The sequence below is a fragment of the Halichoerus grypus genome, chromosome 12 (assembly GCF_964656455.1).
Source record: "Halichoerus grypus chromosome 12, mHalGry1.hap1.1, whole genome shotgun sequence".
Lineage (NCBI taxonomy): Eukaryota > Metazoa > Chordata > Mammalia > Carnivora > Phocidae > Halichoerus > Halichoerus grypus.
Window position 1 is genome coordinate 79276547 of NC_135723.1, and position 14658 is coordinate 79291204.

A 14658-nucleotide genomic window follows, 5' to 3' on the forward strand; every position below is an offset into this window, starting at 1 on the left:
TTAAAAGTTCAACTTCTCCTATTCACAGAGGCATAGGAAACTGCCACAGTTAAAAAGACCATGTAAAGGGTACAAACTTTCAGCTATAAGATGAATAAGGACTGAAGATTCAGTGCAAAATTTGGCAACTACGGTGGACAGCACTGCACAATTGAAATGTGTTAAGAGGGTAGAACTCAAATGTGGTCACACACACACACAGACATGCAAAAGATAAATATGTGACGTGAACACTACATCAAAAACTAGTGATGTACTATATGTTGGCTAATTGAACATAATAAAAAAATATGTGAAGTGCCTAAACTAGATAAACATCTAGGTGCCAATAAACTAGACGGAGAAATTCCTTTCACTGTTAACATGCACATCAAATCACCTTGATGTACACATAAAATATCCCACAATGGTTTTCAACCCTAATGAGATATAATTGACAAATACAGTTCTAAGATATTTAAAGTGTACAGTTGTGATCTGACACATGCATACATCATGAAGAGATTACCCTAATCCAGCCAATCAACATATCCATCACCTCACACGTCTATTTTCCTTCCTTCCTTCCTTCCTTCTTTCCTTCCTTCCTTCTTCCCTACCTCCCTCCTTCTCTCTTTCTCTTCCTCCCTTCCTCCCTCCCTCTCTCTCTTTCTCTCTCTCCCTTCCTTCCTTCCTTTTTTCTTTTTCTTTCTCTTTCTTTCTTTCTTTCTTTCTTTCTTTCTTTCTTTCTTTCCCTTTCTTTCTTTCTTTCTTTCTTTCTTTCTTTCTTTCTTTCTTTCTTTCTTTCTTTCCCTTTCTTTCTTTCTTTCTTTCTTTCTTTCTTTCTTTCTTTCTTTCTTTCTTTCCCTTTCTTTCTTTCTTTCTTTCTTTCTTTCTTTCTTTCTTTCTTTCTTTCTTTCTTTCTCTTTCTTTCTTTCTCTCTCTCTTTCTTTCTTTCTTTCTTTCTTTCTTTCTTTCTTTCTTTCTTTCTTTCTTTCTTTCTTTCTTTCTTTCTTTCGTCAGATATTCAAATACCACTACCCTACCCTATTTCAACCATACAACAGTGTTAAGTATAGTCACCATGTTTTACATTATATCCTTGGACCTTATTCATGGGAATAAGCCAAAAGTTTGCACCCCACCCCACAGCTCTTGACAACCACTTTTTACTCTTTGTTTCTATGAGTTTTACTTTTTTTTTTTTTTTTTAGATTCCACATATAAGTGATACCACACAGTATTTGTTATTTTTCTGTCTGCCTTATTTCACTTAGCATAATGCCCTCAAATTTCATCCATGTTGTTGCAAATGGCAGGATTTCCTTCTTTCTTATGGCTGAATAATAGTCCACTGTATATGCATAACACCTCTTCTTTATCCATTTGTCCATTGGTGGACACTTTTTCCATATTGTGGCTATTCTGAAAAATGCTGCAATGAACATAGGAGTGCAGATATCCCTCTGAGATCTTGTTTTCATTTCCTTTGGATATATACCCAGAAGTGGGATTGCTGGATCATATGGTAATTTCATTTTTAATTTTTTGATGAACCTCTATACTGTTTTCTGTAGTGGCTGCAGGAGTTTACATTCCCACCAACAGTGCACAGGGGTTCCCCTTCCTCCACATCCTTGCCAACACTTGTTATCTCTCATCACTTTGATGCTGCTCTTTCTCTATCATCATCTCTCTATAAACTACAGGATTTGGCTGGATGAGTGAAAGAAGACAGCTAGACTGTGTCAGGTGAGGATTGAACAGCCCTAATAATTGGCTTTGCCATCCAATTCCACCCAGTATCGAATGGAAGAGTAACCAAGGAGAACAAACGTTTGTTAATGTTTGATCTGGACACCAGATATTCTAAAATTGATATCCCCTAACTTGACAGAATTAATGCCCCTAGACCATGATATTATGAGCTATGCTTATTACTGTTAATATGGTTCTTTGAATTCTTGGAGAACATTAAACGGTGTTTTCTTACAGAATTTCGTTTTCAACAATAAGGATTTTCACCCCCAAACTAAACACCTAATTAAAAAACAAGATTTAATTTGTTCAAGGATATTTTTCCTTTGAATTTTTCTCTTTAGAGAATTACACATTATATAAGATGAATGGAAAACAATGAACTTAGACCTTTCATTAAAAGCAAACTGATTTTCCAATTCTTTTCATTTGAAGATGCTGGAGGTTTAGAAATTGAGCCAGTATAAAAATCTGGGATATCTCTTTGAATGATACTAGTACTTGTGAGGAAGGGAAAAATCTAGCAACTTGATTCTTCCTTTCATATGTAAAGAATGATTTTCAGATATCTGGAACTCATTTCTTATGGAAATAATATGAGCGATAATGAATGGTGTCTCAGTCACCCCACTAGAACCTGACAAATATATTTGTCCATGTATTGCTGATGTCCCTTTAGGATAATCCATTCTTTTTGTTCCTTTTCTTCTCAAAAAATATTTTAACTACTTTTGGACTCATATGGGATTTACAGGCTAAGTACCTACCCACTACTTTTATTGGGGACACAAGTAGGGAGCTCTACTAATGTTTGGGTCATGGCCTATAATAAGAAGAGAACTTGGCAAGTCATGGAAAACGTCAATTTTTAGGTATGCAGCACTCGAATATGGCTACTCTTTAATCAGTTTCTAGAATCTGAGGGCCTACTGACTAACCACCATCTTCAAAACCAACACGTAATCAGCACCATTGGCAGCAGCAGCAAAGGCAAAATTACCATCATTATCATCTATATCAGAAATTTGCAGCTTTATTAACAAGAATTTTAGGACTGATAAATTTTAGTCCCAAACCCTTATTTTCTTTCCACCAAAAATGAAATTAATCTCCATGAATAGCCAAAGCAATCCTGAGAAAGAAGAACAAAGCTGAAGTTATCACACTTCCTGGTTTCAAACTATATTACTAAGCTATATAATCAAAACAGTCTGGAATTGGCATAAAAATAGACACACAGACCAATGGAACAGAATCAAGAGCCCAGAAATAAATCCTCATATTTACAGTGAACCAACATGTGACAAGGAGTCAAGATACTCAGTGAGGAAAGGATAACTTCTTCAATAAATGGTGTTGGGAAAACTCAATAAACACATGCAGAAGAATAAAACTGGACCCCTATCTAATACTCCTCACAAAAATTAACTCAAAATGGATTAAAGACTTAAACATAAGACCCCAAACTGTAAAGCTCCTAGAAGAAAACATAGGCAAATACTCCTTAACATTGGTCTTGGCAACACTTTTTTAATGTGACACCAAAAGCAAGTAATACTTTCATGTTATCTCTAATAATGAACACTTTTGTAAAGTAAAAGGTTATCCTTTAATTTTTCTTTTACACAAAGCTGAATTTTTATACACTGAGTTCTAGAAAGACCATAGAATCATTGTTCAAAGGCCCTGCTTGCTCTCTTCTCCCAAACTCAGAACTCAATCTTCATTGCCTAAAATGTACCCAAATTACCTTACTTTCCCCCACTAAAAACTTATCCCTCCTTCTCTGTTCCCCATCCCCATCAGTGGCTTCACAGCCTACCTTTACCTAGTTTACTCTAGCAGGGCTTTCTTCTATACTTGTCTCTCTTTTGTCCTCAAAGTCTGATTAATCAAATAGTCCAGTTAGGTTTACACTCTCTGCCTTCAAAGTGTTGCCATAGTAAGTTTCTCAATGGGCAGAATTGACCATGCTGCTCTCCAGTTTCAAAGATTCCTATTTTCTCTAAGATAAACTCTAAAATCTTTGGCGTGGCATGACCAACTATTTTTAACACAGCTCAAGGATCTAGACATTTCACTTAGCACAACTCATCCCTAGCACCTGCAGTGGAGATGTTTCCTGAAAAAGCCCTGCTGTCTACGTATTTGGGTCTTTGGATTCATTACTTTTTCTAATGAGACTACCTCTTATCTTTTCACTCATTAATTAATTAATTAAGATAGATATCTACTGAACACCTACCCTGTGCTAGGCAATGAAGCGTGCCAGGGGATTAGATGGTGAACAAAGTGGACGTGGTCCCTGCATGCATGGAGTCTGAGCTCCGCTGACTGAACATGCTGTCTCCTCCTGGACTCAAGTCTCTTTCACTCATACCCCACTCCTGCAATACGTCCTTATTGACCTAGTTGCTCCACCTTTGGAAGACTGAGCCTCTGTGCCTGCTTTTGTTGTAGGATTTATGTCACACATTTTTTTTTTTTTTTAAAGTCCATCTTCCCCATTAGACTCTGAGCTGCTTACAGTAAGGAGCAGGTCTTTCCAACAGTGGACCTTCCTATAATGCCAAGGACAGTGCTAGATGTCAAATTGATTTGAAGGGGCTTGACCCAAAATTTAGGCATCATGCCAGAAAACTGGATTTCTAAATGTGACCATGAGAAAGTTACTGAGTGCAAGTATATTCTTTCTGTTTATGCTTGCCAATTTTCATAATTTTTAAAGCTCATTTTTAATGTATTCTTCTGTAATATACCTCGTATGCTGCTGATTTTCTGTTTTAAAAGAATTACTTCTATTCTTAAAGATGATAATGTTTTCAGCAATATATATTCAATTCTCATGTTTAAAACCCTGTAGCTAATGGCTTAAAACTTATCTTTGTTATTTGTTTTCTCTTTACAGAGAAATCACTCTTTCCTTAAAGATTTCTGTAAATAACAAGAGGGTTTTCTTTCTCCTACTAAGTTGCATGTAAATGCATTATAGCCTGAGGAAGGAACATATGCCCCACTCTCCTATTCCTAATGCTATGGTTACCGAAAAACTATTTCTACGTAGGATTATTTTTCAGTGGTCTCAAGATCTATTGCTCCCAGTACAACTTAGTATAGAGTTTTTATATTGATTTATTCTGGCAAAATGAATTCTATGGGATAGTTTACAAAAGTCTCCTTCCTTCTTTTAATTGCAAGAATGACTACAACAACTCCTCCATCTGTATTTGACAGTAGCAATTCATAAATTCTGCACTGAATTTTTTAGTGGGGACACTAATGATAACTGGATTGTAATTACATGAATAAGAGTTGCTCTAAGTTTATAACCTGAAAGAAATGAGAATAGTCCTAATAAAAATCAGGCTATCGGGCCAATAAGATTTTATAAAGAAAATGAAACAATATTCTGAGACTGGAATTATATTTCTTTAAACTACATATCCTAACTCTCATCACCATGAACTCAGTAAAAGAAGAAAATAATGATGCTAATTTTCAAAGCCTAAAAAGTTTTCTATCAGAATGTTGATTTTAGTCTATGTCTATCTATGAGGGCTTATCAAACCATTACACTGTGCTTTGACTTAGGTAAGCAAAGTAATTTATAGACAAGGAAGGAAGTAACAAATTTTAAAATGCATACATCTCAGGGCGCCTGGGTAGCTTGGTCGGTTAAGCATCACACTCTTGATTTCAGCTCAGGTCATGATCTGAGGGTCATGAGATTGAGCCCCACAACAGGCTCCGCACTGAGCTTGGATCCTGCTTAGGATTCTCTCTCTCCCTCTCCCTCTGCCCCTCCCCCTCCCTCTCTAAAAATAAAAAATAAAATGCATACATCTCTAACTGCAACTCTAATATAATTTCATGTATAATTATTTAGAAAGAATCACATTTACTATACCTTTTCCAGCTCCGTCTTGCTTGAAATTTTTCCTGCATCATTACTGTATCTGAAAAATAAATTGACTCAGTTTATAATTTTATTAAAATGTAATTTAGAAAATCCTAATCAAAATGTCAATATTCTTTACCCTGGAACTGGTATTGTTTTCTCTTTCCTCTCATTTGTTTCAACACCTTCTGCAAAACATTAAATAAAAGAAAAATAATTTAAAGGGTTATCTCTGTGTGTGTGTGTGTGTGTGTGTGTGTGTGTGTTAAGATGGAAGCATTACTAGAAACTGAAAACAAATTCACCTGTACTGACATAACATTCATCTTAATAAAGTATTTTATAAATACAAATATCACCCCAACGTTTCCACTCCATCAGGGCAATTTATCAGAGCCAGAAATAACCACAGCCAAGTGTAATGCTCTTTCCAAATAGAATGTAGGAATTAGAGATTCCCACTATTATGCGAGAATGTCAATTCAGTATGAAGGAGTAACCTGGGGTCTACTAAGAGAGACAGAGAGAATTCCATCAGACTGGCTAGAGGCTAGAAAGGGCATTCTTCCTCTTTTTCCAGAGAATGTAGATTCGACCATTAATTGAAGGTAAAATATTTGGGTAATGTATACTATTGGGAAATACAGCAAGAAGAAAGTTAAATTCACATCATGCACGTATGGGCAGTTAATAAAATATAAGCCAGAATTCTTGAGTTTCTGCCGACTGCCCAAATGATTAGACCCCACTGCGGCTGTATCAGCATGTGGTACCATCAATTTCCAGTCCATGGTTGACTGATCCACTGAAATGAGTCATCTGAGTGGCCTCGACCTCTGCTTCGGCGCTGATGATCTGCTGTGCCACGGCCTCCATGATGGGCATCACCATGGCAGCCGTGGAGGTGTTGCTAAGCCACATCGATAAAAAGGCGGTACTGCTCATGAACCCCAATGTCAGCCTGAAACGAGAGGGCCTTTTGGATGAGCTGCGCTCTCCAGCTTAACTAGTTCTGTATTATTTAACTGTAAAGAATGCTGTTTGTAAATTGGGAATTTTTTCAAAACACACTTAAGTTAGGGTTCCCCTCCGATGGCGAACCCTGAAGACGGTCATAACCAGATAGGAATCAGAACGGCACATGGAAGAGTGGTGTTCTTATGAGATTTGTCTCCCTGGAACCGTAAATGTCTTCTCTAGAACAGCTTATAATATTATACCAATATTTGAATGCCCTTTACAGATGACACTTACCTTGAAATACCAGTAAGATGAAATGCAATTAGTTTTTCAATTTAGGATCCCTTACTCTTTCTTTTGTCTTTTGGTCACATCTCTCTCTCTTTTTTTTTTTTTTAAAGATTTTATTTATTTATTTGACAGAGAGAGACACAGCGAGAGAGGGAACACAAGCAGGGGGAGTGGGAGAGGGAGAAGCAGGCTTCCCGTGGAGCAGGGAGCCTGATGTGGGGCTCGATCCCAGGACCCTGGGATCATGACCTGAGCCGAAGGCAGACACTCAACGACTGAGCCACCCAGGTGCCCAGGTCACATCTCTCTTTATTAGTATGTGTGCCAAGGAGGCACAAGGGCAAGGAGAGAAATTAATATTTATAAATCTACTTTTTACTGTTGACTACTCTGGTTCAATATATGGTAGGTGGAGGAAATGGTTAAAATTACTAGCTAAAATGAGGTTTCAGAATTTTCTGTAGATTCTATTATTTATGCTTTCCTGAGTTTTGACATTCCTGCCTGTGGTCAAGAACTGGATATATTACATTGTCTTCTCTTATAAATAAAGTAGTTCTGCTCCCTTAAAAATAACACACCTAAGACTGTAGGATTTTAAATCACATCTAGAAGCTTTCAAAATCACACTTGGGGAAGAAATATGATCTCTTTTGAGTAGGAGATCCCAGAAAATCATTCAGAAGCACATCTTTCCGTATGGAGCCATTTATGAAATTTTATGACTCTCTTTAAAAGTAGATCTACAAGACAAATTCTACAGTTTCAAGGTCAGATCGGGTGAACAATTTCTACATGTAAAACAAAATAAAACTCTTTAGATATCTGTTTAAATAAGAAATCATTCTCAATAAAAAGTAAACTAGAAATACTTTTCATTTAAGGCATTGGCAAGACATGAAATCTTCCTATAAAAAAAGATAGTGAGCAGATAAACTTTCTGTGTGGTGAAAATGCCTTAAATTGCAAAGCTACTGGGTGGTATAAAGGACAGGACTCTTGCTACACTGTGTGGTTCACTACCCTATCCCCTGTGGTCAGTGAGCAGATGGTCAAAGAAAAGATACACATATCTATAGCACCCCAGAGGCATGGAATACCATTTCATCTCAAGAGTGAAATTCCCTTAATACATACATGTTATAAACATTTTAAGTAACAAATATTTTAAAAATTTGTCTCATCTGAGTTATTTTTTGTGTTTAACAAAGCTATTTGATTCATAAATGATAAACAGAGATGTGGATATACTCTAGAACGAATCATGCAACATAATTCAATAAAATTTTCTTATTTTCAAAGAAAAATGAGAAGGGAAGAACCACCTAAGACTTTAGAGCTTAATGCTATCATGTAAGTGTTTATGACACTGGAAATATTCTTTTTTTAGCTCACATCTATGTTCTTTTTTTTTTAAAGATTTGATTTATTTATTTGACAGAGAGAGACACAGCGAGAGAGGGAACACAAGCAGGGGGCATGGGGGAAGGAGAAGCAGGCTTCCCGCAAAACAGGGAGCCCGATGAGGGGCTCGGTCCTGAGTCGACGGCAGACACTTAACGACTGAGCCATCCAGGCGCCCTTCACAACTATGTCCTTAACAAGAGCTAGAATTAAAACTAAAATAGCCAATTAATTTAGTGGAAAAAAGCATTTATTTCAGTGGGGAAAATCAGTCAACTGAGTGATTTCACATTCTGTAGATGAAATTTCTTAATTGATTGTTTCACTTTGCAACAGTTCATTTAAAAAGAAAAATGTTGGGGCGCCTGGGTGGCTCAGTCATTAAGGTTCTGTCTTCGGCTCAGGTCATGGTCCCAGGGTCCTGGGATCGAGCCCCACATCAAGCTCCTTGCTCGGCGGAAAGCCTGCTTCTCCCTCTCCCACTCCCCCTGCTTGTGTCCCTCTCTCGCTGTGTCTCTCTCTGTCAAATAAATAAACAAGATCTTTAAAAATAAATAAATAAATAAAAAGAAAAATGTTCACCTTGGAATGTTTCTACACACGTTTGTATTTTGTCGATAATGTCTTTGTCTTTGGTTCTTAACATCCTCCCTATGATCAAGGATGCTCTTGAACAAGTCTTGAATGTGTAATCAGCCAAATAAACAAAATAGGACTGAAATCTACTCAGAAGTCTATCAGTCTTGTCTGTTGGGGTTCAAGGCTTCTCTCAACTTTGTCTCCTACTGTGCATGAAAGGTAGGAGGGTTGTGTGCACTTATTCCAATCTCCCTGTAATTAGACCTGAAAGTTGTTGTTGTTGTTGTTTCTTCCTACAACTCCAGTACACTTTATATCCCTTTCATATTTGCAGAGGAAAGGCATGAATTATACTGTGATATGAATGATTGCCTGGATGTGCATTACTTCTTTAGTTATTTGCTCTGCACAAAAATCATCTGTTTGGAAAGTAAACCTGGAACAGGAAATGCAGTACTTACCATGCTGGGTTCACACCCACCGTCATCACCATTCTCAGAGCAATCCTTCTGTGCAAATTCCATTTTTCTATTGATGTTGCTAAACAGATGACTCCAATTAGCAGTAGATGAAAATCTTTGAAATAAGCAGATGCCACCTGAAATTTATGATTAAACCCACGATTACTTATGTTGGTGGGGGAAAAATAATATTGCCCAAGAAAGCATTATTTTGCTACTCTTAACTTTGACCTTGAAACTACTTAATCCTTCTATTAAGAAAAATGTAGATATGTGACAATACAAATTTAACTATGCTTACCCAGAAATAGGAGTGTTACGGGAAAATACATACAAAAAAAGAGTACCCAAGATACTGGGTTTTGAAATAGCTGTGTAACATCAGGCAAGTGCCTTCAATGCCTTAATTTTTCCATCTCCAAACTGGGGTTAACTGGTTTATGCTGCTATGGTAGAATGGCAGTGACTGTGATTTGGGGAAGTCCAAGTTGAGTCTCCAACCCGCCAGTGTCTTCATTACCATCCATTATGCCCAAACTGTAGTGTCACTCCTAAATATTTTGAATGGTTTTACCTTCAAAATTATTTGCTATAAAATAAATACCCTTGAATAGGAGCCAACATCTTAAGCCATTTTTAGCCAACACCCTTCAGAGATTAGTAGAGGATACAGACACCGGGTCAACCTATTTACCAGAGAATTCTCTTAAGTATGTTAGGCGCATCATCTTTTTCTCAAACAACAACAACAAAAAGATTCTGTGGCCTAATTAGTTTAGAAAACAGAGTTTTGAAATATTAGAATTTTCTTTCCTGTAAGTCTAACTCAAAACCTTTAAATATTAACATGCATTGCCACTCACAGAGTGGGATTCCACACACAACATATTTTTCAAACTTATCTAACCACAGAAATCTTATTTTTAAATTTTTAGGTGTAGTGCTTCATAAGACTGATACTCAAGAGACCTGACGTTAGGACCTGCTTGGTTAAACTGAGTCATGAGGCTGTGCTAAAAGGAGAGGATTATAAGAGGAAACATCCCTTTAAAAAAAACAATATCTGGTAGAAGGAATGGGAGAGTTGGAAAATTATGAAACCACAAAGGAATAGAAAAATCAGTTCTCATGATAATTTTGCTATTTTAGATTGTATTAGCATTTTTAATATAACTTACTAAGCTTGGCTCGGTTTAAAAAGAAAGTAAAAATTAGCCTTGGAATTAAAAGTGGACAAGTGAATTTCTTCATTATGTTTTATGTTGATTTATTATGTTTTTCACAGTTTGTATTTAACTCTTTACATTTTGTAGTAATTGCATAATAGAAAATAATTCTATCGGTTTCCTTATTATCTCATTTATTAATTACTCTAACAATGAATAAGTGTTTACCATGCACCACAACTGTTATATGAACAGGGAATGCAATGATAAACGTCTGACATGTTTTTCCCTCTTCACACCTCTTCAATCCTCAAATATCTAGATTTTCTTTTTCTTTTTTTAAGATTTTATTTATTTGTTTGTCAGAGAGAGAGAGAGGGATATATATAGAGAGAGAGCACAAGCAGGGGGAGCGGCAGGCAGAGGGAGAAGCAGGCTTCCCGCTGAGCAGAGAGCGGGATGTGGGGCTCGATCCCAGGACCCTGGGATCAGGACCTGAGCCGAAGGCAGATGCTTAACGACTGAGCCACCCAGGCGCCTTCAAATATCCAGATTTTCTAAATAGTTTCTACTATTTTTCTGTATTACAGAGCCCTGGTTGTTTCCTTCATAGCATATTATATTATGTAAGTAGTGTTTACCTGCTTGTTGCATTCTTCTGTAATATACTATACATTCTAAGAGGACCAGGAATCTGTTTTGCTAGTCATTGCATATTTGGCACCTAGGACAGTCCTGGTACAGAACAGGAGCTCAGTAAATAATAGTACATGAATGAGAGAAGGAGGAAGGGAGTCAATGAATAAGCTACGGTCTCTGAGCTCCTAAATCAGTAGAGTGATCACAATCATGAATTGTCTACACTCTGTTCCCAAACTTTTTTTTTTTTTAAAGATTTTATTTATTTATTTGACAGAGAGAGACACAGCGAGAGAGGGAACACAAGAAGGGGGAGAGGGAGAGGGAGAAGCAGGCTTCCCACAGAGCAGGGAGCCCGATGCGGGGCTCGATCCCAGGACCCTGGGATCATGACCTGAGCCGAAGGCAGATGCTTAACGACTGAGCCACCCAGGCACCCCTGTTTCCAAACTTCTATCTTCCTAACTCTCTCAGTCGTTACTCTCAGTATAAGTATTATTTCAAATTATTAATTTACTAGTGTTTACAGACTTACGAACCATTTTTTTTTCCTCCCTGGGTCTATCTCTGCCTCTCTGAATTTTTCTTCTTGGCCTACATTGAAAATTACTTTTGCTCTTCCTTTTTCTTAAATGTTGGTATTCTACAGGGTTTTGTCTCCAATCTTCTTGTTTTGTACACCTGAAGTTTGAATCTTACAGATTCAATTTCTAACTCTATGTGACTAAAATAATGTTCAGCACACAGTGGGCATTCAATACATATTTGTTGAATGAATGCTGAAGACACTAAAATCTTTGTATCCAAACAGATAAGCCTGGTGTATCCAGCTGGACATTTCCATTTGAATTTCCCACAAACATCTAAAAATTCAGCATATCCCTTTTTGTGGCAAATGAAACTTCCATCTACTTAGTTGCCCAAGTTAGAAGGCTAAGAGTCAGCTATGATTCCTTTTTCACTTCCAGTATGTGTGTTAGTCATGAAGTCCTATTATCTCTAGTTCCCCCATATATTTTATTTTATTTTATTTTTAAAGATTTTTTATTTATTTGTCAGAGAGAGACAGAGCACAAGCAGGGGGAGCAGCAGGCAGAGGGAGAAGCAGGCTCCCCACTGAGCAAGGAGCCCGATGGGGGACTTGATCCCAGGACCCCGGGATCATGAGCTGAGCCCAAGGCAGAGGCTAAACTGACTGAGCCACCCAGGCGTCCCATTCCCCTATATATTTGAAATTGTCCACTTTGCTCTATTCAAACATTACCATCTTAATTAAGCTCCTTACTGCTCCTCAAATGGTTGCTGTTTGATCTGTTTCTTTCTAATCCACCCCTTACCATTGTCACAGCTCCTTTTCTAAAGTGTGAATCTAATCACATCATTGTGCTTCCTGTACTCTTCACTGGACTCCATGTCTTTTAAGACCAAATCCAATCTTCCCAACATGTCTTATAAGACTCTTCATCATTTAGCCCCATCTCACCTTTCCAGCTTAGACTTTCAGTACTCTGCCAACTTCTCCCTACGTGTGAAATACTCCAGTCACAGAAATGCTTCAACACTTGCCAGTCATTTAACCTGGAATGACCCTCTTCTCTTACTTTGGTTATCCATAATCTTCCTTCATGGATGAACTCAGATGCCAATTCTTCTAAGATGCCTTCCTTGACTATCCTCAACTTGGTTGGATGTTACTTCCTTTTGTGAGAGCACATCTTCATCTATATAGTGATCATTTATTTACTTAATTATCCCCATTATTAGATTAGACATATTTTGAAGGCAGAGATGTATTTTACTGATCACTATATTTATGGATTTAGCACAAGCCTGGCACATATTGGCACTCAGTAGATACTGAATCAGTAAGTCCCCAGACTCAAGGAGCTTACAGGTTATTATATGTGAAAAACAAGTTAACAAAGACTGCAGTAAGGTATCATAAGTGTGTGAGAAATATTTTTTCAAGTTATAGTTGAAGCTCAAAGAATAACGACCACTTTTTTCTAGGGGAATTGGGAAAGTTTTCTTACAGGACCTGATACACAAGTTGATTATTGAAAAATGAATAGACATTTGAGTTTTCCTCTTCTCTTAACTCTTTTACAGTTTTGCTCATGAAAATAAGATCCACGTACCCTATTCCAATAGTCTGAGAATTCAATGAAAAAATAAATGCAGGAAAAGGAATGCATAGAAGCAAGCCATTATCAGTAAGTGATTAAACATAGAAGGAAGTCCAGGACCATGAGATATTCTTGTTGTAATCTCTTTAGATTATGTCAGCACTTGGCAGACTTTGTAAAAGGTCAGATAATAAATGTTTTAGACTTTGTGAGTCTTACTGTTTCTATTGTAACTATTCAACTTGTCTTTGTAGCAAAAAAAGTAGCCAAAGACATTATGTAAATGAATGACCATGGCTTTGTGTGTTTCCAATAAAACTTTATTTTAAAAATTGGGTAGCAGGCTAGATTTGGCCCTCAGATTCATAGTTTGCCAATCTCTTAATAGACTAGGTAAACAAAAAATGGCCTGCAGCCCAACTGTCTAAATGAAATCAACTGTAAACTTGAGGAATTTTCACATTCTTTGTTTCTCATTCTATTACCTATTCTTTGGGTTCCATCAGAGTTAGTATATTTGTAGCATATTAGTCACAAGTGTATGTGTTTGTTTATAGCCTATGTACATAGGAGGTAACAAGAGAAAATGCTACTGGTTTGTAAATGACACTGATAATTATAACTATTTTTGAGGCAAAATAGGCATGTCAAATAAAATTCCTAATGAAATTTGAAATCTATTTTTAAGCTCAAGGTAGTCATATTTCTGTTTCAAAATGGGATTTCATCAAAAAACATGCACTTTTGTAATCAGAGCACCTGGGTTCTCTCTTAGCTATAAAATGTACCAGTTCACAATCTTTCTACAAGTCAATATATTTACCCATTAACGTTCAATAATACTTCACATCAAGTTTGTGAATTAAATGAGATTTTTTAGAAAAGTCAGTTATAATGCTTTTGATTAAAATTATATTATATCATATATATTTTGTTGTTTTAAAAAATATTTATTTATGCTTCATTGCTAATTCCAATGCTTGATTCTCAGTTTTCACATTAATTGATCTATTAGCAGATTTGACGCATTTGGTCATTGCCTCATCCTTAAAACATTTCTAAACTTGGATTCCAGGATCCCACACTCTCCTGGCCTTCCTTCTACCTCAATAACCTATCCTTCTTTCCTCTTTGCTAGTACTTTCTCTTCTCACCAATCTCTGAATGTTGTAGTTTTCCAGAGCTCAGTTCTTTGTCCTCTTTGTTTTGTTGTTGTTGTTTTAAATCTTCACTCACTCTCTAAATCACCCCATCAAGTTTTATACCATCTATATGTTGATGATTCTCAAACCTATATTTCCACTCAGCTTTATCTCATGAAATCTGGACTCATTTGTATTTAACTGCCTACTCAACACCTTCACTTAGATATCAAATAGTTGTTTCAAACTTAGTGT

At 36.8% G+C, this 14658-nt stretch overlaps 1 protein-coding gene across 1 annotated transcript in view; it reads right to left on the reverse strand.

Moving 5' to 3' along the window:
• The window catches only part of SLC13A1 (solute carrier family 13 member 1), a 107579-nt gene that overhangs the window by 48732 nt on the left and 44189 nt on the right, over positions 1-14658 (reverse strand). Inside the window, exons 4-7 of the mRNA XM_036081882.2 lie at positions 9331-9467; positions 6409-6596; positions 5775-5823; positions 5645-5693 (exon numbers count right to left, since the gene is read on the reverse strand). Of these exons, the coding sequence (XP_035937775.1) occupies positions 5645-5693; positions 5775-5823; positions 6409-6596; positions 9331-9467 (423 nt within the window). The remainder of the gene's footprint in view (positions 1-5644; positions 5694-5774; positions 5824-6408; positions 6597-9330; positions 9468-14658) is intronic.